The 24,516-nt window shown below is 49.5% G+C and overlaps 1 protein-coding gene across 2 annotated transcripts; it reads left to right on the forward strand.

The window, feature by feature from the left end:
* Window positions 1-871: 871 nt before the first annotated feature.
* RAB9B (RAB9B, member RAS oncogene family) lies at window positions 872-7,352 on the forward strand. 2 transcript variants are annotated; one of them, XM_059732712.1, is made up of 3 exons: window positions 872-939; window positions 1,573-1,642; window positions 3,614-7,352. In XM_059732712.1, the coding sequence occupies exon 3, from the start codon at window positions 3,646-3,648 to the stop codon at window positions 4,249-4,251; it is 606 nt and encodes a 201-aa protein (XP_059588695.1). In that variant the 5' UTR covers window positions 872-939; window positions 1,573-1,642; window positions 3,614-3,645; the 3' UTR covers window positions 4,252-7,352. The 2 variants fall into 2 exon arrangements, with proteins under 2 accessions (XP_059588695.1, XP_006258769.1); XM_006258707.4 differs by lacking the exon at window positions 872-939 and adding an exon at window positions 995-1,261.
* The last annotated feature ends 17,164 nt before the right edge of the window (window positions 7,353-24,516 follow it).

Consider the following 24,516-nt stretch of genomic DNA (forward strand, 5'->3'; position numbering starts at 1 on the left):
ACAGCTCTTTTACATAAAGTGCAACTCCTCCTCCTCCTCTTCTCCCCTGCCTGTGCTTCCTGAACAGTTTGTACCCATCCCTGACAGCACTTGTCATGCGAGCTCCCACCAAGTCTCTGTAATTCCAATCACATCATAGTGCTGTGACTGTGCGAGGACTTCCAATTCTTCCTGCTGGTTTCCCAGGCTCTGCGCTTTTGTGTACAGGTACGGGAGGTCACTAGTTGATTGCCCTGATGTCTCATGAAGTGTGAGAGCACCTCCCCTCTTGCTGTTCCTCTCTGGGTGGGTTTTGCACCTTGTCTTCTCAGGCACCATTTCTGTCTGGTGATCACTGGGTCTATGTTTGGCAAGAGGCCTACATTTTGCATGTTTATGCTTGGCAGGGTTGGGGGGAGGGGGGCAGAGGGGCTGCTCTGGTGAACCCTGCACCAGGCCTGCTGGGGCAGAGGACGGTCTAAGGGATCTTCACCATCCCGAGCGGGCTTTATTGTGACTACCTAGTGTTTGTATTGAGGTAACAGGTAGGGGCAACGGTTGTGGACCAGGGCACCCTTATGCACGGAGATGGCGCATGGCTGGGGCGCTCTGCCCCCCTGGCCCAGCTGCTGGCCCTGCTGAAGGCTCGGCGCGTTTGGGGCCCGGCAAGTCAGGAAGGACGTGGGCGGCCAGGCGAGCGCAGCGCAGGGAACAGTATCCGAGCCGGGCCGGCGGCGATGACGGAGAGGGGCTACCTCCAGCTGCAGCAAAGGCCCGCGGGCAAGAGGCTAGCAGCGCCGGCTGCCCCCTCGGCGGGGGCGGGGCCAGGGTGCCAGGCCCCGCCCCCGACCGCCCCCCACATCGCGCTCGGCGCGCGGGGCTGGCGGGCGCATGCGCAGTGGCGGGCTGAGCGCTGGCGGCACCTGCCCCGGCGCGGGTAGTGAGCTGGCGGCCGCTGCGGTAAGAGGCGGGGCCGGGGCCGGGGCCGGGCGAGCACTACCTCCGGCGGGGAGCGCGTGCCCCCCCCCCCGCCGGGGAAGCGCGGTGCCGCGCGCAGGGGCCCCGGCGCAGGCGGGTTGCTGCCCCCGCCTTCTCCTGCTGAGCCTCCGGTGCCGCCGCCCGCCCCGTCCGGGGCACCTGGTCACCCCCTGCCCTTGCCCGCCCAGGAAGGGCCCAGCGGTGCGGCCGCCCTCCTGCCCCTGCTCCTGCTGCGACGGCGGCTCCGGGCAGTGTCACTGGGCAGTGCCCGCTGGGGCGGTGCGCCCTGCTGCAGCCCCGTCGGGTACTTGTTCTGAGCCCGAGACCTCGGTCCCCGCCCTGCTTTCTCTGTAGATGCCCCCTGAGCTCACGACCAGTAGCCCTCAATAAGGAGGCCAAGCCTTGCCCTGGGGCATAAGGCCCGCATCAGGGGCACTCCCCTGATGCGTGGGATAGGCCTGTCTTGCCTCCAGCTTCCAGCAGTGTTGGGCAAGGCCCCTGAGTTTCCCATAGCCTTGGTTGTTGCCTCTCTGCACCCTGCTTGCAAAGTCGAGGGGATCCCCAGTGCAGCTGAGCACAGCTCCACATGCCTCACTCACTCTCCTCTTTTTGTAGTGAATGTAAGCATCAAGAGAGGAGCCAGCTTGACAGCCCTGGAGACTGACATCCTTGTCTGCTAGAACAGGTATGGTACAGGTAGCAGCAAGCCCTTGTGTCATCCTGGCATCATACCTCCATCCCAATTTTTTCAAAAAGCTTATCGGAGGGAGAGGATGATTCAGCCCTTGGCCATTCTGCTGAAACTACAGATGCAGGAACCTGTCGCACTGTAGTTGTTGCAGTGTGGTCTTGTAACTGTGCACTAACAGCTAGACTGACAAAAACATTGCAGACCGAAAACAGGCCCTCTGTGATTGGGGGCACCTTCAGAGCAGTGTGGGGAACATAGAGAAAGAAAGCACAATTTAATCACCAAGGTGAGTCAGTTTTGCCTTAGATGTTTCTAACAAATCAGCTCTTATGTTGTCATTTGACCTTTACAGCCATGCACTTCTTGGCAAAAGGACACTTGAAACCCAGGCACCTAAAGCTGCTTTGTTAATGGGAAAATCACAGAAATGGAGGATTTAGTGGCAAAAAGGGGGGATGATGGAACCTTTCGTTACTCAAGGTGTATTCTGCCAAAGCCTAAAGTTCTGCTGTACTATGCTTTCACTGGAATACCTTAAGGTGGGGGTGTCTAATTCATCTTGTGCCACAGGCTGGATCCAGCCTGGGGCACGTGTGTGGCAGCAGGTCTGACTCTGACCCAGGATATATGACAGTGTCAGCAGCTTCTGCAAGGGGCACATAGTGCCACTCCAGGTCCCCGTGCATGCCTCATGCCACAGTTACAGTTCTAGTTTTGGCCCAGGGCATGGGGCACAAGGCAGCAGTGGCTCCTGCATGGGGTGGTAACGGTGCACCCTGAGGAGCTGGGGCAGGGGCAGTGATCAGGGATGAAGTAGCCAAAAGGGGTGACCCAGGCTGTATCAGCCCTTGCTCGCTCTGATTGCTGAGGCCACTGGGGGTCTAAGTGCCCTGAATTTTGCAGCAGGCCACTCCCCCAGCCATGTCCCCCAACTTCCAGTGGATTGCCAGTAGTCTTAGGGGCCAGGTATCCATTCAGTGGAGCCGCTTTTCAGCTCATGTGCCACATGTTTGACACCCGTGCCTTAAAGTAAAGGTTAGAGGAACAGGGTGCCATTAACAAGTTCAGTGAAATTTTAGGCAAATTGCTTTCCTAAAACTGGGCAACCCATAGCTGGATCGCAACAGTGTTCTGGTAGGGAGAAGGGTGAGCAAAAGAATCCTGCATTTGTGGTGCTGGCATTGTATAAAAATCTCCTCTTGGAAGAGATTTAAGTCCCCTTTCCTTCTCTCATACTGTGTCTGATATGCTTAACCTTTATTAATTCAGAAGTGGGAGGTGGGCTCAGTCATCCATGTGGTGCTGGGCTGCACTCCTGCAAAGCCAGTATTTTGCCTCTTCTAGTCTTGAGATTTACTTCTTAAAATACCGAGACCCAAATGTGGAATGCAGTTCATGACAAGGACAAAATGAGCACCAAGGCTATTGAATTCCTTTAGTGTAAATCCTTTGTATATCGTCAGTCTTACAGTTCTCTGTTTCTGTAGTGAAACAGTAACTTACAGGCATGTTTTAGGGCACGTCTACAGGTTGTGCTACATTGCTATAGCAACCACATGGGTCCACTCGTGACTGGCAGCTACTTTGCCATAGTAGCATACGTCCCTGTTTTAGCATGCCACTACGGCAGAGTAGCGGCTAAAACTAACCATGTATCATGTGCACAGTGCAATATGGGCAGTTTACTGTGCCATGCTTTACTACTTCCAAAAGTAAGTAGTAAAGCATGGAGCAGTAACAACATCACTGTAGGGCAACATGTAGACATGCCCTTAGGGACATCGATTATATTCCTCCTTTAGCTGTAATGATTTTCCCTATAGAGACAAGTAGATGTTCAGTCACTTATACACTTCTGTAACTCAGCTCAGTACCTAGACACTTCATTCTGGCATGGAGAAATTAATTGCTGAACCAATTGGACTCTATTCAAGTAGATATCCCTTCCATTTTTTAAATCTGTAGGTTTCCTTGGTCCTGCTCCTTGTGCTGCTGCAATGAGTGGGAAGTCCTTGCTTTTAAAGGTCATTCTCCTGGGGGATGGTGGCGTTGGAAAAAGTTCCCTCATGAACCGCTACGTCACTAACAAGTTTGACTCTCAGGCTTTCCACACTATCGGTGTAGAGTTTCTAAACCGTGACCTGGAGGTGGATGGACGTTTTGTGACCCTCCAGATCTGGGACACTGCGGGACAGGAGAGGTTCAAGAGCCTGCGAACCCCTTTTTACAGAGGGGCAGACTGCTGCCTGCTGACCTTTAGTGTTGACGACCGCCAGAGCTTCGAGAACCTAGGCAACTGGCAGAAGGAATTTGTCTACTATGCAGATGTGAAGGACCCTGATCGCTTCCCATTCGTGGTCCTGGGCAACAAGATTGACAAACTTGATAGACAGGTGACCACTGAAGAGGCCCAAGCCTGGTGCATGGAAAATGGGAACTACCCTTACCTAGAAACCAGTGCCAAGGATGACACCAATGTGGCAGTGGCTTTTGAAGAAGCTGTGCGACAAGTACTGGCAGTGGAAGAGCAGCTGGAGCACTGCATGTTGGGGCACGCAATAGACCTGCACAGCAGCTCCAAATCAGGATCTTCATGTTGTTAATAGTGTCAGTCACTTAGATAACACACCCTAGAACTGATCCTTAAATGGAACAAGTGCAAATGGCTCTCAGGCATACCAGGGAATGCAGAGAGAAGAGTGGGTTGGGTTACTGACTAGAAACAGCAGTCTTTCTGTTGAACCATGTGGAGTCCTAGGTGTAAATGAAAGATATATTATGAGTGACCCAAGTGCATTTGGATGTAGCTCTGCTTCCTCCCCTTATTCTTTCCAGTTGATCTCAAGGACTGGGTTAACCTAACAGGCTTATGAATTAAGATCGATGCTAAGAAATGTCCATAAAATGTTGTGTGCAGAGCCCTAGACGTTCCTTAAAGTATTTCATTAGTGAACTGAAAAATACTCATCCCACTAAACTCACACCTTACTACCAAAGGGAAGTTTATTCAGTATCCTGTAGAACATCAAAACCAAACTGAAAGATTTTAGCCTTGGAAAACCATGAGAATATCCATACAGTAACAATAAATATGTATAGGCCCGTTTCTTAGGACTATCACATTGTTTCCTGATCTGTCCTAATCTTCTGAAGCCTTTTGGAAGAACTTGTGTGCAATGCTGAACCTGGGTCCTCCTGGAAGGTAGCATGGCTCAAAATGTTTGGAGAGATACGAGGGTGAGAAGGGTTGCTGCCTACCTTGGTCAGTTCTAATTTGCCAACTCTAACTTTGCTGCATATGGATGTTACTTCCACAGAGTGACTGGCTTCTTGGTTACAGTTGTGCTGTTGGCTTTTCCTGTGGCGTAGCACCAGATGCTGCTGCTCACATCTTGGATGACTCCCGACTGGACATCGTCTTCATTCATGGACACTGACTTAGCCATATTAGTGTGAAGGACAATAGACCCTCAATGTGAACATGGGTCTTGGTACCATATAATTACCAATATATATCATGGCTGTAGCAAAATTGGTGATAGATGAACAGAGCAACTTTTCGATGTGTAGCAGGTTGATGAACAGACTCGTGGATATCCCTTAAAAACACCTTTTTGCAAGTATGCTGGTGAAGCAGTCCTGGTCCTGAGCACAGGTCTAGGATCCTCCATGCTTTGTGAGCCAAAAGGCCAGTGAGCCAAAGGCCACTTGATCTGAGATCCCTTGAGTTGGATGCTGCAGCTTAGAATAATTTCTCCATTATTAAATTGCTTTCTCAAGAATCCTGGAACAAAAGGGATAGTGAGTGGGAGGTAACCACTGGTGATGAGCCTCTAGTGAATTGTCTACAAAACTTTTAATGGTAGAGCTCTTCAGCTAATAGGCTCTGTGTTAATGTGGTACCTTGCTCAAGACCATTGGGCAGGTTAGATAAATTTCCAAGTGGCTGAACAGTTAAAGGAAAAAAATAGAAACACCATTAGAAATGAACCATGGACCTGCTAACCCAGGGCACTGGCCTACTTATGGTGGCCAGTCTCAAGGTATCTGTTGGGAGCCACTGATTCCGTGTTTGCTGGCTGCTTTGTTGTTTTTTTCCCTCTGTAACCTTGTAATATGTAACTTCACTCTCTCCCACATTTGTCCATGATCGTGTAATGATGACTGTCTGTGAGCATATTGGCGTCTGCCTGTGGGAGCACTCTCCTGTGCATATCTCAGCTCGTTGCTGAGTGCAAACCATGAATCCCGTTGCTCCCATGTTCGTCTTTAGCCATAGATGCAGTAAGTGTAAGTTACGTGGCTCAAATGCAGCTAACTTTCTGTTCTTGCTGAGAGGTTTCCACCTTAGCATTGGCCAGTGGGAGCTAGTGGCAATCATCTAAAGGCTCCTGCACTGCAGGAGAAATGTCTTTTGCTGAAACTCAGGGTGCACCTGCCCCCACTCAGAAGGGCAATAGTGCATATAAGTGACCACAACTGTAGATGCAAAGGTCCTATTTAGGAGGCCTGACTTCAAAGAGGTGCTAAATACCCATCACTCCCATCCAGGTGAATGGGCTTGTGATGGGAAGTGCATGTCTCTGGGAAATCAGACCTAGGGTATTCACAGGATGCCCTTGCCTCTCCCTAGTTATACTTTGCTTCCTCTTTTTTTTTGTACCTGTATTTGGTAATTCCAGTGAAGAGCCTCTTAACCTGATCCTGTTGTGTCCAGTGGTCCTTGTTAAAGGCTCAGAATATAAAAATATTTGTGTTAATCCAGTTTTTAAGATAATGTTAAGTGTGGATGGTGCAAACAATGTTAGGTTGCTGTTTATAAACTGTGCTGTTGGAACCTATCTCATCCAGGTAGGGCAGTTGTTAAGTGGAAGCCCTATCCTTTAGGCGAATGGTTTTCAACCTGTGGTCCGCAGACCCCTGGGGGTCTGCAGACTATGTCTAAGGAGTCTTTGAAACGTGACTCCAATCAATCAAAAGTATGTGACTACCCTCACTTACAATTCAAAGGGATCCGCACCTCTATTCAAAATTTCCAATGGCGTCTGCCAATGAAAAAAGGTTGAAAACCAATGCTTTAGTCCACACTACTTTTCTAGCCTACTTATCGCATGATCTATGTGAGCTTTGATGCTGCCTGCAAAAAAGGACAGGTACTGTGAACCAGCTGTGATGTATGAGGGAGATGCACAACAGGGTATCTCCCAGTACCTTGAGTGCATATTGATGCTAATGGCTGAATCCTGAAAGCCTTTAGCATACATAAACTGTGCATATAGGTTTACTAGCTGTTTGTATATCCTGGAATGTGTTCTATGCTATCCTCTTTATTTTTAACAAGCATTAGGTTGATTCTCTTTTCTTTTCTTTTCTTTTCTTTTCTTTTCTTTTCTTTTCTTTTCTTTTCTTTTCTTTTTAAACAAAACATATTTTAGGTGTGTATTTTTAAACTCCATTTTTTAAAAATAGTGCAGTATTTTTATGTATTGAATTTGTTTAATTTATTTCAAACCAGTGCGCGTATAGTTTCTGGAGAAGCCTGACTCCTCAGCTCTTCATTGCAAAGTTCAATTGCCAGCTGGCATCCCATCCTTGTAACCCCCAAGCTGCTGCAATTGCCACTACTGCTAACAAACTGGAATTGTGCAACCAATATTTTCCATTTTATTTAAGCAAATAAAACCTGGCTGTGTCAAATCAAAAATGTAATGTTTCTGCTTTCTTTTGTTGCTTTAAATAAGGAGTTTGAGATGGAACCTCAGCTAGAAACTGACAGTTGTCTTGTGGTAGGTAGATGGAGCAATGCCAGTTTATATCACCTGAAGACCTGACCTAATACCTTGAACAAGTGGCAGGGAACTGGAGCCAAGGTAGTGGGGTCATTTGACTGCATAAAACAACAGGTTTTTAACACTTTTGGCGGTTTCTGAATGTTTATAATATAAATAGAAAGTTCAAGTTCCAAATGCTTGTTCAAGCTCCAAAGCCTGTCACCAGCTATCCACTTAGTAGTACTGTATTTCGGAAAATATTTTCGAAGTAGAAATACTCTATATCCCAACCCATGGTTGCTTATTGTCTAACTTTCTCTCTTGCTCATAAACAGTTCTTTTTCCTACTCATCTCAGAGTCAATCTCCTGGTCTCTAAATTTTACTCAGCCTGCTCTCTCATTAGAAAATTATTTTTTTTAGAAAATGCTGGTATTACCTTGTCCATCACATTTCTTCACACAGACAGGCTGTTTGTGTCTTTGTACTGCCTGCAAATAGCCATCTTAGCATTTACCAGTCAAATATTCAGCTTTCTTTTTTCCTGTGGGCCACCATCTATTTTGACATGTTTTGCCTCTTAACTAAAATTTTATGCATTTATGGACCCTGTCATCTATATTTTCATTGGCATTCCCATTTTTTTTGCCTATAGCTACCTGACATTTTTGGTTTTTTGGCCTGGTTGCTTTCCTGTGGTTTTCTAGCCATGCTTTCTAAAGGAGTGACATTGGGTTTAAAGTCTCAGAAATGCTTTTCAGTGCAGCATTGGGAATTGGGGGGGGGGGGGGGGTGTGACAGTCTCCAGTGTGTTATTTTAACTGTCTAAAATCAATTAAAAATACAAATCTAGACATTTTGCAACAAGAGAGATTCCTGTTCCAGCTGATAGGAAGGGTGAGCTCTAATGTAATGTAGAGCCAAATCTGAAGCCAGAGACTCCCTAGGTTTCAGACTGAGTTTATAAGAATACATGCTCTAGCTGGAACCTCTGTTCTCTAGCAACTGGTTCTGGTTTAAATTACTCATACTTAAAGCCAACATCAAGCCCTTAATCTTCAGTGCCCAGAAGAGTATGATTTATGTGGGTAATGTTGTACAATAGCACATACCTTCTATCCTTGCTAGCTCTGTCAGATGCAGAATGGAGCCATGTTCCCTTTTTTAGATTGCAGTTGGCAGAGTCAGAGCTTATGATTAGTCCATGGGGTCTAGGCCCGATGGGACATGTTCTTACTCCATTTCTGTCCTGTGCACTTGTATTGCTCTTGAGTACAATTTGGACTTAAATGTTTAAGGTATCTGACTTCTGAAGCTGCCAGATCCTGGTTCAGACAAACATTAGTTGGCATTTCAGAGTTTCAAAGATTTAGCAACATAATAGAGTCAAATGCTTTGACTGTAAAGCTAGACTGCAGCTTGGTAGCAAATATTTCTAAATCCTTTCTAGAACTACTGGCAAAATAATACACCATGCCTGAGAACTCCTGGAACTCTGTCATGGATTTTAGTTGGCCAAGTCTGCCTACTACACATGCAAACTTTTTGTTTGCTCCTTTCCAAGTCCTGTATTGCAAAGGCTGTTTGTACATAGACCACAGGTGGCTACAACAATAACAATGGGGTTGCCACACCCCAAAAAATGCAACTTTATTTCAGGGGTTGAGCATGTGCTAAGCAATCAAAAGGCTTATTGCAATGCAGATTTCATGACATGGTAAAATGAATACCCAGTAAGTGTTGGAATGCTGCTGCTTGCAGGAGAAAATTTGCCAACAGTTTTCTACTGCTGCCGTCTTTCTGTGGTTTCTGAAATATTCCTTCTAGTACATGGGTGGGCAGTTATTTGGGCTGGAGGGCCACTTAAGAAGTTTGGGGGAATGAGGGGGCAGTTGATCCTGTCTGGCCCTGGCCTATCTGCCCTGTGCTGGGGGAGGCAGGCAGGGTCTCAATGGAGATTAGCCCAGGACCCTGGCAGGCAGGGTGTGCTCGGCCAGGCAGATGGGATGAGGCTGTGGGCAGGTGGGGAGCAGGACAGGTGGGCAGAGCTGGGGCCAGGATTGTGAGGGTGGTGACAGCGCGGTGCTGGGATCGCTAGCAGGGCTGTGTGGGACGCAGATTGTGGCTCTGCCCTGGGTCCCAGCCCCACACTATCACCACCCCGTGTCCCTGACCATGGCCATTCTCCATGGAGACCCCACCTGCTCTGTCTGGCTTCCCTGGCACTGGGTCCAGGGCATGTAGTAAGAGCAGGATGGGGCACACACCTGCTTCCAGATGGGGGCTGCCAGGAAGCTGAGTCCACCGGCTGTGCTGCCCCCACCCCACTACAGCCCCTGGTGTTCCTGAGAGCCGCACGCAAGGATGGGGTGGGCTGGGCCGAACAGCACTTCTGTACTTGGAGGTGGCGGGACCAGAAGCACACCATAGCCCATCACACCTGAGCTGGGTGGAGCCAAGGAACCCACCATGGGCCATACAGAATCTCTTGGCAGGCCAAATGCAGCCTGTAGGCTGTATTTTGCACACCCCTATTGTAGTAGCTGCATGCATCTACTTTGGTTTTCATTTTAAATTCCATCACAACTTTAGAGTTCAGCAGCTTTTATCCATGCTACCCTAGACCTACAGTTTATATAGCACTTACTGCTATCATAAGACTAGTTGGATTCAGCAGCAGATCTGTTTAGTGTCAAAGCAAGGGCTGCTTCCGTCTCTAGCAGTCACTGCTTTTCTGGCCTCAAGTTGCTCAGTCTTTCTGTGCCACAGTTTACCCATCTGTGGAATTAGGGAAAAGGTGCTTTACCCACTTTAGAAAAGGCAGTAAGATTATTTGCCCTCTATCTGCAGCTTTAAATCATAATTCCAAAGTTCCTCTAGAGGGAAGGCAGGCCTTGGAGGTAACTCATGCCGGTCAGCCTGATGCCAGCTTTCTCTTACCTTCTTGTGCCCTCTTGTCTGGTTGAAAATGGGGAAGTGCTGTATGCCACGTTTGTTTGAATATTTGTCTCCTGCTAGTAAGTCTAGAAATGCTGGATCTGAGAAGCATTTTTCCCAAGCACCTGCTAACATGGCCCTTTGACCTGTAGTCTAATTTATTTGCCACTAACCTAGATTCATGTGCAGTTTGTCTGGTTGAGATTTGCTAGGAGATCTAGTTACTAGCTTTGACAGGAGTTGTGTAACTAAATACCCTAGTCAGTGTTAAATCTCCACCCATACTGTAAGCATCGTGAAGTGGCTGACATGGAATCGGCCACTGGGGAGGAATGTGGAAAGCACAAGGCTGTATTTTCAGGTAGGTCTTGCTCTTGTCTGGAAGCAATTTACACTTATAGGGTCTAAGAATGGTGCTGTCTCTTCATCCTCTTCCTGGTTATTTCTATCGAGATCTCAAGGCTCTAGAGCAGGGGTAGGCAACGTTTTTTGGCTGGAGTGCTGAAAAACACCACAATGCCTACCTTGGAAGGTGCAGGAGTGCCTGCATGGCAGAAAAACAAGATGAGGGCAAGGGGTACATGGCAGGATGCCCTGCTTGTGCCCCTTGCCCCCCAACCCAAGGTGCACACGCAGTCGCCGCCAGCACAGAGCTGATGCCAGAGCTGTGCAGCCCGGCGCAGCTGTTTGCAGCCTGTCTGCTGCTTGCTGCAGCTGCCCAGAGCCTGGAGTGGCTACAATCAGCTGCGCCAGGCTCATCACCTCCGTGCCAGGAGCAAGGGAGAGACAGGGGCTACACTGCCTCAGGCCCCTCCCCCACCGCCCGCTCCAAAGCACGCCTGCATGCGCTGGTGCAGAGCTGATGCCGGAGCCCAGCACAGCTGTTTGGAGCCTCCTGGCTGCAGTTGGCCCCGGCTCTGGGGAGCTGCTGCCTGCCAGGATCCTGGGCTGCTCCCAGCAGGTAGCTGGGATGCTGCAAGCTCTACTGGGAGCAGCCCGGGCTCCATCGCTGGCAGCAGCTACCCAGAGCTGGGGCTGGGCACAGCGTGCCAAGCAAAATGGCCTTGCGTGCCACATTTGGCACATGTGCCAGGGGTTGCTGACCCCTGCTCTAGAGCCTAGTTTCACACTCTAGTAGCATTTTCTACTCTTGTGCATGACTTTCCCTGCTGTTTAGGAGCCCCTAGCACCTCTGTGCTTCCTCTTAGGTAGCCTTCCTCTTGTGCCTTAAGGAAATGATCCTTCGGGCACAAAGCAAGACGATCCTCGAGCGAGGCAAAAGAGGGAAAGGGGCCAGGAGGCTTCCCTGGCTGACCAGAGAAATCCAGAGCAGCCTAAGGGACAAAAGGGGAGCACATAAAAAGTGGAAACAGAGAGAGATCACCAAAGATGAATATACCTCCTCTGCTCGTGCTTGTAGGGAGGCAGTTAGATGGGCCAAAGCTACCATGGAGCTGAGGATGGCAACCCAAGTAAAAGACAACAAGAAATTGTTTTTTAGATATATAGGGAGTAAAAGGAAGGCCCAGGGAGGAATAGGACCCCTGCTAAATGGGCAGAAACAATTGGTGACAGACAGGGGGGACAAGGCTGAACTCCTCAATGAGTTCTTTGCCTCAGTGTTCCTAAGTGAGGGACATGACAAGTCTCTCACTGGGGTTGTAGAGAGGCAGCAGCAAGGCGCCAGACTACCATGTGTAGGCCCTGAAATGGTGCAGAGTCACTTGGAGGAACTGGATGCCTTTAAGTCGGCAGGCCCGGATGAGCTCCATCCGAGGGTGCTGAAGGCACTGGCTGACATCATTGCAGAGCCACTGGCGGGAATATTTGAAAGCTCGTGGCGCACGGGCCAAGTCCCGGAGGACTGGAAAAGGGCCAACGTGGTCCCCATTTTCAAAAAGGGGAGGAAGGAGGACCCGGGCAACTATAGACCTGTCTGTCTCACCTCCATCCTTGGCAAAGTCTTTGAAAAAATTATCAAGACTTACATTTGTGAGAGCCCGGCAGGACAAATTATGCTAAGGGGAAATCAGCACGGGTTCGTGGCAGGCATATTGTGCCTGACCAATCTAGTTTCTTTTTATGACCAGGTTACGAAATGCCTGGACACAGGAGGAGGGGTGGATGTCATATACTTAGCCTTCGATACAGTATCCCACCCCATACTGATGAACAAGTTAAGAGGCTGTGACTTGGATGACTACACAGTCCGGTGGGTGGTGAATTGGCTGGAGGGTTGCACCCAGAGAGTCGTGGTGGATGGGTCGGTTTCGACCTGGAAGGGTGTGGGCAGTAGGGTCCCGCAGGGCTTGGTCCTTGGACCGATACTCTTTAATGTCTTCATCAGTGACTTGGACAAGGGAGTGAAATGTACTCTGTCCAAGTTTGCAGATGGCACAAAGCTATGGGGAGATGTGGACACGCCGGAGGGCAGGGAACAGCTGCAAGTAGACCTGGACAAGTTGGACAAGTGGGCAGAAAACAACAGATTGCAGTTCAACAAGGAGAAATGCAAAGTGCTGCACCTAGGGAGGAAAAATGTCCAGCACACCTACAGCCTAGGAAATGACTTGCTGGGTGGCACGGAAGCGGAAAGGGATCTTGGAGTCCTAGTGGACTCCAAGATGAACGTGAGCCGGCAGTGTGACGAAGCCATCAAAAAAGCCAATGGCACTTTATCGTGCATCAGCAGATGCATGACGAATAGGTCCAAGGAGGTGATACTTCCCCTCTATCGGGCGCTGGTCAGACCGCAGTTGGAGTACTGCGTGCAATTCTGGGCACCGCAATTCAAGAGGGATGCGGATAACCTGGAGAGAGTCTAGAGAAGGGCCACTCGTATGGTTAAGGGCCTGCAGACCAAGCCCTACGAGGAGAGACTAGAGAAACTGGATCTTTTCAGCCTCCGCAAGAGAAGGTTGAGAGGCGACCTTGTGGCTGCCTATAAGTTCATCACGGGGGCACAGAAGGGAATTGGTGAGTATTCACCAAGGCGCCCCCGGGGGTTACAAGAAACAATGGCCACAAGCTAGCAGAGAGCAGATTTAGATTGGACATTAGGAAGAACTTCTTCACAGTTAGAGTGGCCAGGGTCTGGAACGGGCTCCCAAGGGAGGTGGTGCTCTCCCCTACCCTGGGGGTCTTCAAGAGGAGGTTAGATGAGCATCTAGCTGGTGTCATCTAGACCCAGCACTCTTTCCTGCTTATGCAGGGGGTCGGACTTAATGATCTATTGAGGTCCCTTCCAACCCTAACATCTATGAATCTATGAATCTTAGGTTGCTCCCAAGCCCTCGCTGCTGGAACACCTTACTTCTGTTTCAAATCCTTTATAATTCAGTTCTTTCCACTAGCCGGACCTCCATTGTACTTCTCCAACCTTAATGGACTTTGTTCCCCTGACCAATTGATGAAACAGAGGAGCTTCCTTCAACTGAGTGATGGCTGCAGTTTAAACCTTTAGTAGGAAGAGTCTGCAGGATCTGTACCTTAAGCCTAATGGGCTAGTGATTGATGCTGATTGCAGTGGTACTGCAGGCCCTGCCATGTATGAGGTATAATTGCACTGCACCCCATGCATGCAAGAAGCATGGTGATTGTGTTTATAAAGTACATTGTGTGTGCACACTGCAGTAGAAATAATATTTGATTTAGCTGACTTCTTTCTGCATATCTTTCAAATCCCCCGTCCCGACAAATCATGAAGCGAATGTATAATCAGAGCCTAGTTAAGGATCAGGTTTAACTCTTAAATACACACCAAGTCAGTAGAAACTAGATAGTTGCATAGAAAGGTAGGATGGAGACTGTCAAGTGCAGATGGAGTGCCACGTCCATACTGCCATCCTTTGGCTGTTGCTCACTGTGCTGTTTGCCAGCTAAGACCATTGATCAAGCAGTTGTAGGGAGTTGCTTCCCTTCTTCTGTCCTATTCAAAGCTAAGAAGCCATTCAGGTAGAGGAGCTGCTTGGATACAGCCACCATGTCCTGCTGCTTGCTTGGCCATCAACTTTGCTGAAGTGTTGCTGTGTATTACAGTGCAAAAGATAGGTGTAAGGGAAAGATAGGCTTCTCTTGAGATAGCATGTTCATGGTGTCTGGGAAGTTTTTTTCACATATATATTTCATTTCAAAGGCCGAATCAGTTCCAGATTCAATTAGGCAAAGTTCAGTAGTCAAGTTTCAAAATTTGACTGAGCAGAGCTCAGTCACCAGGTCTATGTAGCTGTACCACTGGGCAAGTATCCTTCCTCTCAGACCCATTGGTTTGGGGTTTCAGATACTCCCCAAATCCAGGCAAGCATCCTTCATGGAAGCCCCAGACCCAGAGATCTTAGGGTTCAGATACCCCCCAGTCTCACTAGATCTTAGCCAAAAGGCCATCTGTGTAGTTACCTTGTTTGTTCCTCTTGCAGCACTCTTCTCTGTTCTTGCTGATCCCCGTTCATCCTCTCCCCAAAGCTGAGGAGAGGGGGAATGAGAGATATAGAAGGGGGTAAACTGGCTGTGCTGCTGGCTAGCAAGAGAGGGAAGGAGGGGTTGTTTTATTAAAGTCAATGGAGTTTAGGCTTCTCAGTACCTCTGGGAATCAGCTGCTTAGGAAATTAAGCTTTAGGTGTCTGCCCTTAAAAATATAGGCCATTGTGCTCTGCCTTTAACTTCAGTGGGAGCTGAACTGAGCCTAGCTGTTCAAATGGAGGAGTCTCAGCAAAGAGGAAAGATTTTCTCATGTTTGACCACTGTATTTTTAAAAAGGTTTTCACATCATAGCTCCAACAAAAATAAACTTTGCAGTTTGAGATGTTTCACCTTTGCAGAGATATTGGGTAGGTCTGCGCGAGTCGGCAGCGATCAGATCTGGCTTCGGATCCGGCCGCTTCGGATGGCAGCGATCTGATCCAGAGCTCTGGACCGGGTTTCCGCCTCGATCCAGCCAGCCTTGGAGATCTGGCCGTAGGGTATAACGGGGAATCAATGAAAGATCTATAACTTTGTTGTTTTTTGTATTATTTGGATGAAACTTGCAGGGATGGTAGCACCTGCTGAGAGCATGAAGCCTGTCAAGTTTCACTAAGATCGGTGCGGAGGTTTTGGGGGAACGGTACCCCAAATTCTTGAAAGCCAAACTCATGTCACGGCTGTGTTACACCACAGGGGGGTGAAAACTGAAGGGTGGTAGCTCTTACTGAGGCCACAAAGCCTGCCAAGTTTCAAGAAGGTCGGTGCAGGGGTTTGAGGGGAACTGCACTCCAAATCCTTGAAAGCTAAGCTCCTGTCACATCTATGTTACACCACAGTGGGCTGAAAACTGCAGGTATGGTGGCCCCTGGTGAGGTCACAAAACCTGACAAGTTTCAAGAAGATCAGTGCAGGGGTTTGGGGGGAACTGCACCCCAAATTCCTGAAAGCAAAACTCCTGTCATGTCTATGTGTTACAACACAGGGGGGTCAAAACCGCAGGGGTGGTAGCTCTTGCTGAGGCCACAAAGCCTGCCAAGTTTCAAGAAGATCGGTGCAGGGGTTGGTGGGAACTGCACCCCAAGCTGCTGACAGGCAAAACTCGTGAAACAAATGACTCTGTGTGTGTTAAGGCGCAGCGGGCTGAAAACCGCAGGGGTAGTAGCTCTTGCTGAGGCCACAAAGCCTGCGACATCTCAAGAAGATCAGTGCAGGGGTTGGGGGGAACTGCACCCCAAATTACTGAAAACAAAACTCCTGTCACGTGTATGTGTTACAACACAGTGGGGTCAAAACTGCAGGGGTGGTAGCTCTTACTGAGGCCACAAAGCCTGCCAGCTGTGTGTGTGTCCTAGAGCAGGCCTGAGTGAGTGCTGGGCCCTGCCAAGCCGCCAAGCCTGCCAGCTGTGTGTCTCACTGGGGGAGTCTGTAGTTTGCGGCCCTGTACCCCAAGCTGCTGACAGGCAAAACTCATGATGTGGGTGGGTGACAGTGTGTGTGTGTTAAGGTGCGCCCTTCCTGGCGCTGAGGCCTCTGCACAACATAGCAGCGTGCCCCAGTGAGGCCTCGTCCTCCCCTACAGCCTCACACCCGGTCCTTCGCTTTACGTGACAACAGGTACAATAACTTAGCTGGCTCAACACCAGTAGCATTAGCAGCAGCATCAAAGGTACCCAAACAGAACTGTCACAGAGCCTGTCGTTTTATAAAGGAATTGTCAGCAAGAAGTAAATATGTTGTGTTGTGTTGGACATATGATGTTATTCATGGTGTGAGATGGCTTATCTTGTGTTTTTATGTCTATATGTGTATTATGAAAAAAAAAAGAAGTACTTAAAACAAATGTATCTTTGGAAGCTTTAGAGTTGAAAACCCCTTTGTCAGGCTGAGGAAGTACCTGCAGTTGGTCCTGGATGGAAGCAATAGTAAAGAAGCCAGAGGCTGGCCTGGCCCGCAATGCAGGCAAGAAAGCCAGTCAGTCAAAATGGAAATGGAGGCGTCAGGGGGAGAGGGACATGCTGGGGTGGGGGGTAAGGAGGAAGGGGGATGTAGCAGCGCAGGTAAAAGTGCAGAGGTGCCTGGGGTGTCAGATGTCCGGCAGGTCGCAATGTGCCAGAACTCCACTGTGTATATTGAGTTCATGAGTTTGTGTAGCTACTACCTAAGAGACTGATGAAGTGCAGTTCATAGGCCTGGCTCTGAAAAGTCGTTTGTACATTCAAACAAGCACCTAACCTCATCAGCAGAACTGAAGCCAACTTCCTACAGCTCAAACACAAAACCTGCCATCTCCAGTACCCTCACAAACTGCACACCAGAATCTATCAAAGACAACAAAACCCAACTACCCGTGGGGGCAAATTCCTCACCAAAAAAACACTCTGCCTCCAGTCTCTCAGGCCTGATCCTGAGAGGGAACAACTTACAATGCAAACCACTTTTCAGAGCCGGGCTGATACAAAAACTGCAGGTACTTCCTCAGCCTGACAAAGGGGTTTTCAACCCTAAAACTTCCAAAGATACATTTGTTTTAAGTACTTTTTTTTTTCATAATACACATATAGACATAAAAACACAAGATAAGCCATCACACACCATGAATAACATCATATGTCCAACACATCACAAGATCTTTACTTCTTGCTGACAATTCCTTTATAAAACGGCAAGCTCTGTGACAGTTCTGTTAGGGTACCTTTGATACTGTACCTCAAGGGATCCAGCTGTCTCCTGATGTCCTCCTTCAGCCGCCTCACCAGTGCCTGCATGTCTGGTGACAGTGGTCTGCCCCAGCCAGGAACATTGCTCCCCTGGAACTTCTCCGTTTGGTTCTCTAGTTCCCGCACTAGGGGGATCACCTGGCTGAGGAGGGCATTGCCAGCACTAAGGGTCTTGGTGGCCTCAAAGAAGGGCTTGAAGACCACCAACATCTGGGAGATGGTACCCGACTCAGCTCTGTTCAGGGGGGCGCTGATCCCTATCTCCCCAAGCTGTTGCTCCACCAGCCTCTCGAGCATCAGGTATGTGGAGTTCCACTGAGTCTCCATGTCCTGTGTAATTCTGTGCTGCAGGATGCTGAGCTCTGCCTGTTTCTCCCACAGCATCTTGCCCCCCTTGATGCTGCGGTGGAAGTAGCCTGCTGACTTCCTGCATTTGGAAATCAGCTGGCTTGTAGCAGTACTGGTGGCGGCACCATCACTGGCAGCCCTGTCCCCCTCCAAGGTATCCCTCACTATTAGGTGCAGCCTGTGTGCCATGCAACAGATGCCAACAAAGTTCACCAGTTGTCGGTGACCATGAACCCATGGGTGAGCTCGGTCTGCCCCAACGAGCCACCCCTGCACCATGCGGTTTATGGCCCCCACAATCTCCCTTGCCATGTGGGATTCATCCAGCACCTCGGCTTGCAGTACAGCCCACCGACGGCCTGACTGAGTGCACCAGTGCCCCGTGAGGGAGAGGTAGGCATGATCGCCCCCCCGGCTGCTCCAGATGTTGGAGGTGAATTGCAAGGCCACCTGCAGACCTGCCTTGTGCCGCTCCTCCCTCAAGTAGTCCCTGCATGCCTGATACAGGGAGAGCACCACTGCCCTGCTAAAGGTGTTGCATGCAGGCACTTTGTAAAATGGGGCCAGAAGTGCTATGAGCTGCCTGAACCCTGGCCGCTCAACTAGGGAGAAGGGCTGGCTATCCAGAGCAAGCATCTCCCCAATGCTCTAGGTGATCTCACTCGCCTTGCGAACACACCCCCTTTCTGTCCACCTTTCCCCCACTGGTCCAGGGTGGCCTGCCTCTGCTTTGGGGGTAAGGAGGGTTTGGAGCGAGTGGGGGACTTCGGTTTCGGCACACTTGCACTGGTTCCAGGCTGAGCAGCAGAAAGAGAGGCAAGGGGGTGTCGCCTCCTCAGATGCAGCAGCATGGCCATAGTGAAGAAGTGTCTCATGTCCTTGCCATGGCTCATGTGCCTTTGGCCATTCTGGCAGATGGCAAACCTGGGATCATCTGCCACCTCAAAATGATCCCACACTACACTACTCCCCCACTTATGGGTTGAGGGTGAGGATCCTGGCTTTTCCCCCTCCTCAGCAGGCTGAGGCTGAACAGCAGGAGGAGCTGAGCCACTTGCCTCCACAACCTCAGCCTCCTCTGAGGTGCTGCTTTCCAGAGGAGACCTGGGTCTAAGGGAAACTTGAGGGGTGTGGAGCACAAACTGATCCCCCCTCAGTCCCCAGAATTGCTGGAGCCAGTGCACTCAGCATCCCTGCTTCCAACTCCAGCTCCTCCTCTCACAGTGGGAGGCTCATGCTGAGAGCTGAAATTGGGGTGGACAAGGCAGTGATTCCACTGCTGGTGCCCACTTCTGGACTGAGCGGAGGTGGTGCAGGTACAGGGACATCAGGTGCAAACACTGCTCCCACCTCCTGGCTTCCACTGGCAGCACTGATGTCACGGCTGCTCCGGAATAGAATGCGTCTGTGTCGGGGGAGCGGGGGGGCTTTCAGCTGTAACTTTCCCCCTACCCCCTCTCCCTCCCCTGCCAGAAGACCTGGCACCTGCCTTTCCAGCACGCTTCATATTGATTTTTCCTGTGCTGCAAAAGGTCTCTGTGTGTGTGTGAATCCTTTTGTATATCTGCCCGTCTTGTTCTCCTGTGAATATTTGTGTCTATCTTGTGCTGTGAATGAAATTATTTTTGTGTCTTCTTTGTGGCTCTTACTATATTGTCTATCTTGTGGTGTGAGTGGAATTATTTGTGTGTCTTCCTGTGTCTCAATATATTACCTGTGTCTTGCTCTTCTGTAAATATCTGTCTGTCCTCCGCTGTGATTTTTTTCTATATTCTGGGTCTCTGTGTATGTGCGTGCATACGTGCGTGCAAGCAGTCTATGCCTCTCTGCACAGTGATAGATAACATTGGCTGGGAAAACACAACTGTCTTTTTGCAAAGTTTCCAAAACAAGTTTCCAAAAAAATAATTCAAAGAAATAAATTGAACTGTAATGCTACTAATAATTGAATAGAATAGCTAAGCTAAACTAAGCTAAACTAAGCTAAATCCTAACCTCTCCTTTATAACACGAAAAAGCAGCAAGCAGGTCTCAGTCTCAGCATTCCTCTCTCACACAGTTGCTGACAGTGAACAAGCTGCAAAAGGCACAGAAAGGCTGGAAACAGGGGCTTTTATATTTTTTTTAGTCCCACCCCACAGACGCTGCCATTGGAAAGGTAGCCAGGGAGAAATCCTTCTCACTGGCCACCTACAGACGTCAGTCTTCCCCTCCATGCTCCCCCTCCCTCCCCCTCTCCCACTCTCCATCCCTCCCCCACTCCTCCTCCCTCTTCAAATTTCTCAAAATGGCCGAAGTGGGTCCAAAGCACTTTGGATGCCCCCAACCCGATCCGGACGCCATTACTAGGATCGTGCTTTGATCCGGAAGTGCCGCTTCGGACGCTGAAGCATCCGAAGCGGGTCCGGATCCGAAGCGGGATCCGAAGACTCGCACAGCCCTAATATGGGTTCTCCAACACTTGTTTTTCTAGCTTGGGAGTTTACCAGTTGTCATCTTGGGCAGAAATTACATAGCAGCAGGAATTCAAATGAGTATGAGCGGGCTGCTGTTAATGTGACATCTAATCTGTTTCAGGCCCTATGGCTGTCCCAAGACTCCTTCCCATTTTTTCTGGTTTTAAGTCATATTTTTGTATAAATCAGGGAACTTGACTCCCCAAAAAGGGAAACTGTGGAGCTGACTACCAAAGTGCTGTGAAAATTACAAAGCAAACAAATAGGAGACTCCAAGGCAAAGGGCCTTCTCTCATGTCTTGCTTATAGTGATCATAGGTGTTATATATGATGATAGTTGGTAAAACACTTTCAGACACAGAGATTATTTATGCGGTTCCCTTAGTATATTTTATCTGCTGCATATGATGTAGCTATCATGGTCCAGGACAGAAGTTCTCAGCCTCTTTAGAGTTAAGGCACTGTTCAGAAAATTCCACCTCTTAGTTTTCACTTGTTTTTTGACTACAGAAATATAATAAAGCAGAGGTTGTCAGGGGTTGTAATTTGAAAGGCCCCAGGGGAAGCACCGCCACCCCACGCCACTGCCTCAGAAACAGGTACCCCTCTGCGGGCCCAACAGCCTGGCCAGCTGGACTCGAGGAGAAGCTTGCACATGGTGGCTACCACCACCATCCTGCACCAGTGCCACCACTCTGTGTGTGGCTGCTGCCACCTCCCCCCAGCTCCATGACTGGCTGCCACTACCCCCCGCCCCCTCGGCTGCCAGGGATACACTGTTCAAAAGGTTGAAAATCCCTGTAATTGGCCCATTTTTCTGTTACAAAGAACTTAGAAAGACCACAACAGATCATAATGGCTTTAACACTATGAATTCCTACTTGAAATCTCTGGGTTTATCTTGTGAATTATGTTTGCATGCCTAACATTGTGAGATACCTTGTGGCATCCTGGGAAGGATCTTAAGGTTGTGGTACTGTGGTTGAGAATTGCTGCTTCAGGAAATGTGCAGGAGGCAAGGAGATTTATATGGACAATATCTTTTAATGGCCTTTGTCAGCGGGTCTGAGCCGGGTACCCCTGCACCCCGCTATTCTCGCCTGCCACAACTTTGATCTTTAAACAAAATTGGGGGAGGGAGGAGATGTTCTTAACACGCGAGAAGGACCATGCGTGCTCGATTTCTGATTCAGGTGTTTTATTATTCTTAATAGGGTCAACCCTCTCTCTAGGAACATCAGTTGAAAAAGGAGCAGTTGCCGGACCACCCACCGGGGACTCTCCAGTGTTTCGGGAACCTGTCATCAGGCTCAGACGTTAAGTATTAGAGGCAGTTTCAGTGATCAGCCGCTAATTGCCTCATTGCTAATTGCCCGATACCGGGCTTCTCTGGCGGCATTCTGTGCCAGCCTGCGGAGCGCAGCTCTTTACTTGTTTTCTCTCTCTTTTTTTTTTTTTTTCCTTTTTCCCCCACCCCGCTCTCTCTCTCTCTCTGGGTGAGGGGTCAGGGTCCCGTTTCTCCCAGGCAGGATAGGGCATTTCTTCCCTACGCCCCTTTCTCCCGGGCAGTCCCGCTGCATCCTGACTTGGAGCCACGGCTTTCACCGCACCAACACTCCGTTTCCCCGGGACTCACCACCGCCGTTGGTTTCTTCAGGAAGATAGCAAACTCAAGGGATGTCAGTCCACCAGTCCTGTCGCCGTCTGTGCGGTGAGTCCCGATCCCTGAACCTTCCTTCAGATCCTTGGCCGCTGGGCTCCTCGCCCGCTTCTCTCAATGTGGAGGTGCCCGAAGGCAACCTCTCTCCGGTTTCCTCTCCTTCTTATTCCTCCTTCCGGAGCCTGATTGGCTCTTGCGGGTGTGGCGCGCCTTTTCCCTGCCATGGCAACTATCCTCAGCTGTTGCCCTTTCTTAGTAACAGAATTGCAGTCGTGACTCTGTTACAGCCATCTTCCCTAATTCTAATCAAGTTGTCCTTTCTTCTGCAATTTTTTTATGTTAGCTACTCCTGATAATGTCCCTCTTCTTGATTTCACAGCCCTGTAGACTGTATTTGTTTTTTTACAGTCTTAGACAGATATTAGCTCAAGCTGTACCTGCTTTTTTTTCAGACCTGAGAAAAATTGTCTTGCATTCAAAAATTCCTCTAAATCTTTCCCAACAACGCAGTTGGTTCAATAAAAGCCATCACCCACAAAAATCCTTGCTTCTCACATTACAGCGGTGTCTTTCTGCAGCTCTTGTTGCAGCTGGCATGTCTATAAATGTGGTGACGGAAAGACTACAGCAGATTGCATCCCACATTGCAAGCACTGATCCTGCACTTCTCAGTCTCCCAACTAATCTTAGTGTTGTACTGCGGGTGTTACTGAAGTGAAGAGCTGCTCTGTAATGGTGAAAGGCTTTGTGGAAATCTGGTCAGCATGGATTGAAGGCAGACGAGGGATGGGTTCCTGGACACATTGAGAGGGGGTCCTGGTTGATGGGGAATCAAGGGAAAAATTAGTAAGAGAAGAATGTATATGTACACACAGTGCAGTTGCATGTGGGACTGGGCTGCTGAGATGTAACCAGACTTGCTGGTTGGCATCAAAGGCCTAACCATTCAAACCAGCAATTTGAATTCACCATTGGTTTCTCCCAAATGGACGATAAATTTTAAGGCTTCATAGGAACATCCAGAACTGGGAGTCCTGTTGAGTTCCTCTAAAAGGGCACCTTAATCCTCTTACAGGGAAGACAGGACCAGGCAAGAAAAAATCAGTAAGTCCCCTTCAAAACCAGAACCTTGTAGCCCCAAGGGGAAGAGGCATTACCTGCAGTAGAGAAAAGCCTTGCTAGAGCAGCTGGAACAATAGAGGCCCCCGCTGCCCGGAGGGGACACCTACCAAAACAGAAGAGGGCAAGCAGCCTGCTGCAGGTGAGAGCAGAGGCCTCCTGAGCAGAAGGGAGCTGCCCTGGGCTAGGGACTTACACCTGCAGAGCCCAGCCTGCAAACAGCCAGTTGCAGAACCCAACACCAAGAGGGGAAGGGAAGATTAGCAATGCAGGGACCAGGGGAGCAGGAAGCCCAGTCAGCTGATCAAAGGGGGGCAACCTGGCTTGGATATAAACTCTCCTCTAGGGTAGAGGAGGGGGGACTGGCCCCTGCAGCTGAGAAGGATGGAGGCCTTCAGGGAGACAAGGAGGAAGGCAAACCCAACAAGAGGGTCCTTGACCCAAGAGGAAGAGCCTCAGGTGATGGAAAGAGAGTGAATGTGTGCATAGGAAACTGGAGATTTTTTGTGTTAACTCTGGAAGGATCCTGAGGAGTGAGTGCACCCAGAGGACTGAGAATGGCTTATGTTAACCCAGGAAGGGTCTTGGGCAGTAAGTGCACCCAGAGGATTGGGGGCTGTTTATGTTGGCCCAAGAGGGCCTGGGGGAGTGGGTGCACCCTGAGGATCTAGGTGGGAGGGAACCCTCCCAAGGGCTGAAGCCCCAGCCAAAGACAGAGGGGCAAGGGAAAGAAAAAGTTGGATCCCCACGTAGGCTAGCCAGACTAGTAGCCTAAGGATGGGTAGAGGAGGAAGTAAGGCACCAATGGCTGGACTCCAGGCACCCATAGACAGCCTCCTAGAACAGCATGTTAATTGTACATTATGGTGCGACAGGGGGAGAGAGGAGCTAAATTAGGGTGCCAGGATAGGCAGACGGGTGCAGCACAGTCACCAGGGCGTGCCACAACCACCCCTGGGAGTGAACCCCATTACAGTTCCCAGTGCAAGGGCCCTAGCTGATGGGCTGGGTGCTGGAGAGCAGGGTGGGAAAGGAGTGTCCCATTTTCAGTAGACACTTCCATCTAATCGTGTAGTTAGAGGAAGGCAAAAGCTTTCCCCTCATCCTATCCTAGCTAGACAGGTCAGGGCCCCAAAGTACCGAGTATGAGCAGAGGGGAGGAAGATCCCTCAGAACACGGGCCTCGGCTGCAACACAATCCCAGGCTGGTGCTTCTTTGTCAGCACTGAGGGGTAGCACAGTGGTGACAGATGGTAGTAGAAACACCCAAACTCCCGATGACAGCTCCCACAGGGAGAGCTGCACTTCCAAGGAATTTTGGACTGGAAAATCCGAATGTAGAAAATGTCTGGAGAAAATGGAAATAAATGCAGGTGGCACAAGTAGTGCGCATTAGTGTG

Source organism: Alligator mississippiensis, chromosome 8 (genome assembly GCF_030867095.1).
Source record: "Alligator mississippiensis isolate rAllMis1 chromosome 8, rAllMis1, whole genome shotgun sequence".
Classification (NCBI taxonomy): domain Eukaryota; kingdom Metazoa; phylum Chordata; order Crocodylia; family Alligatoridae; genus Alligator; species Alligator mississippiensis.

Coding starts and splice junctions, on each gene's coding strand:
- RAB9B (XM_059732712.1), top strand. CDS start 3,646: ATGAGTGGGAAGTCCTTGCTTTTAAAGGTCATTCTCCTGGGGGATGGT.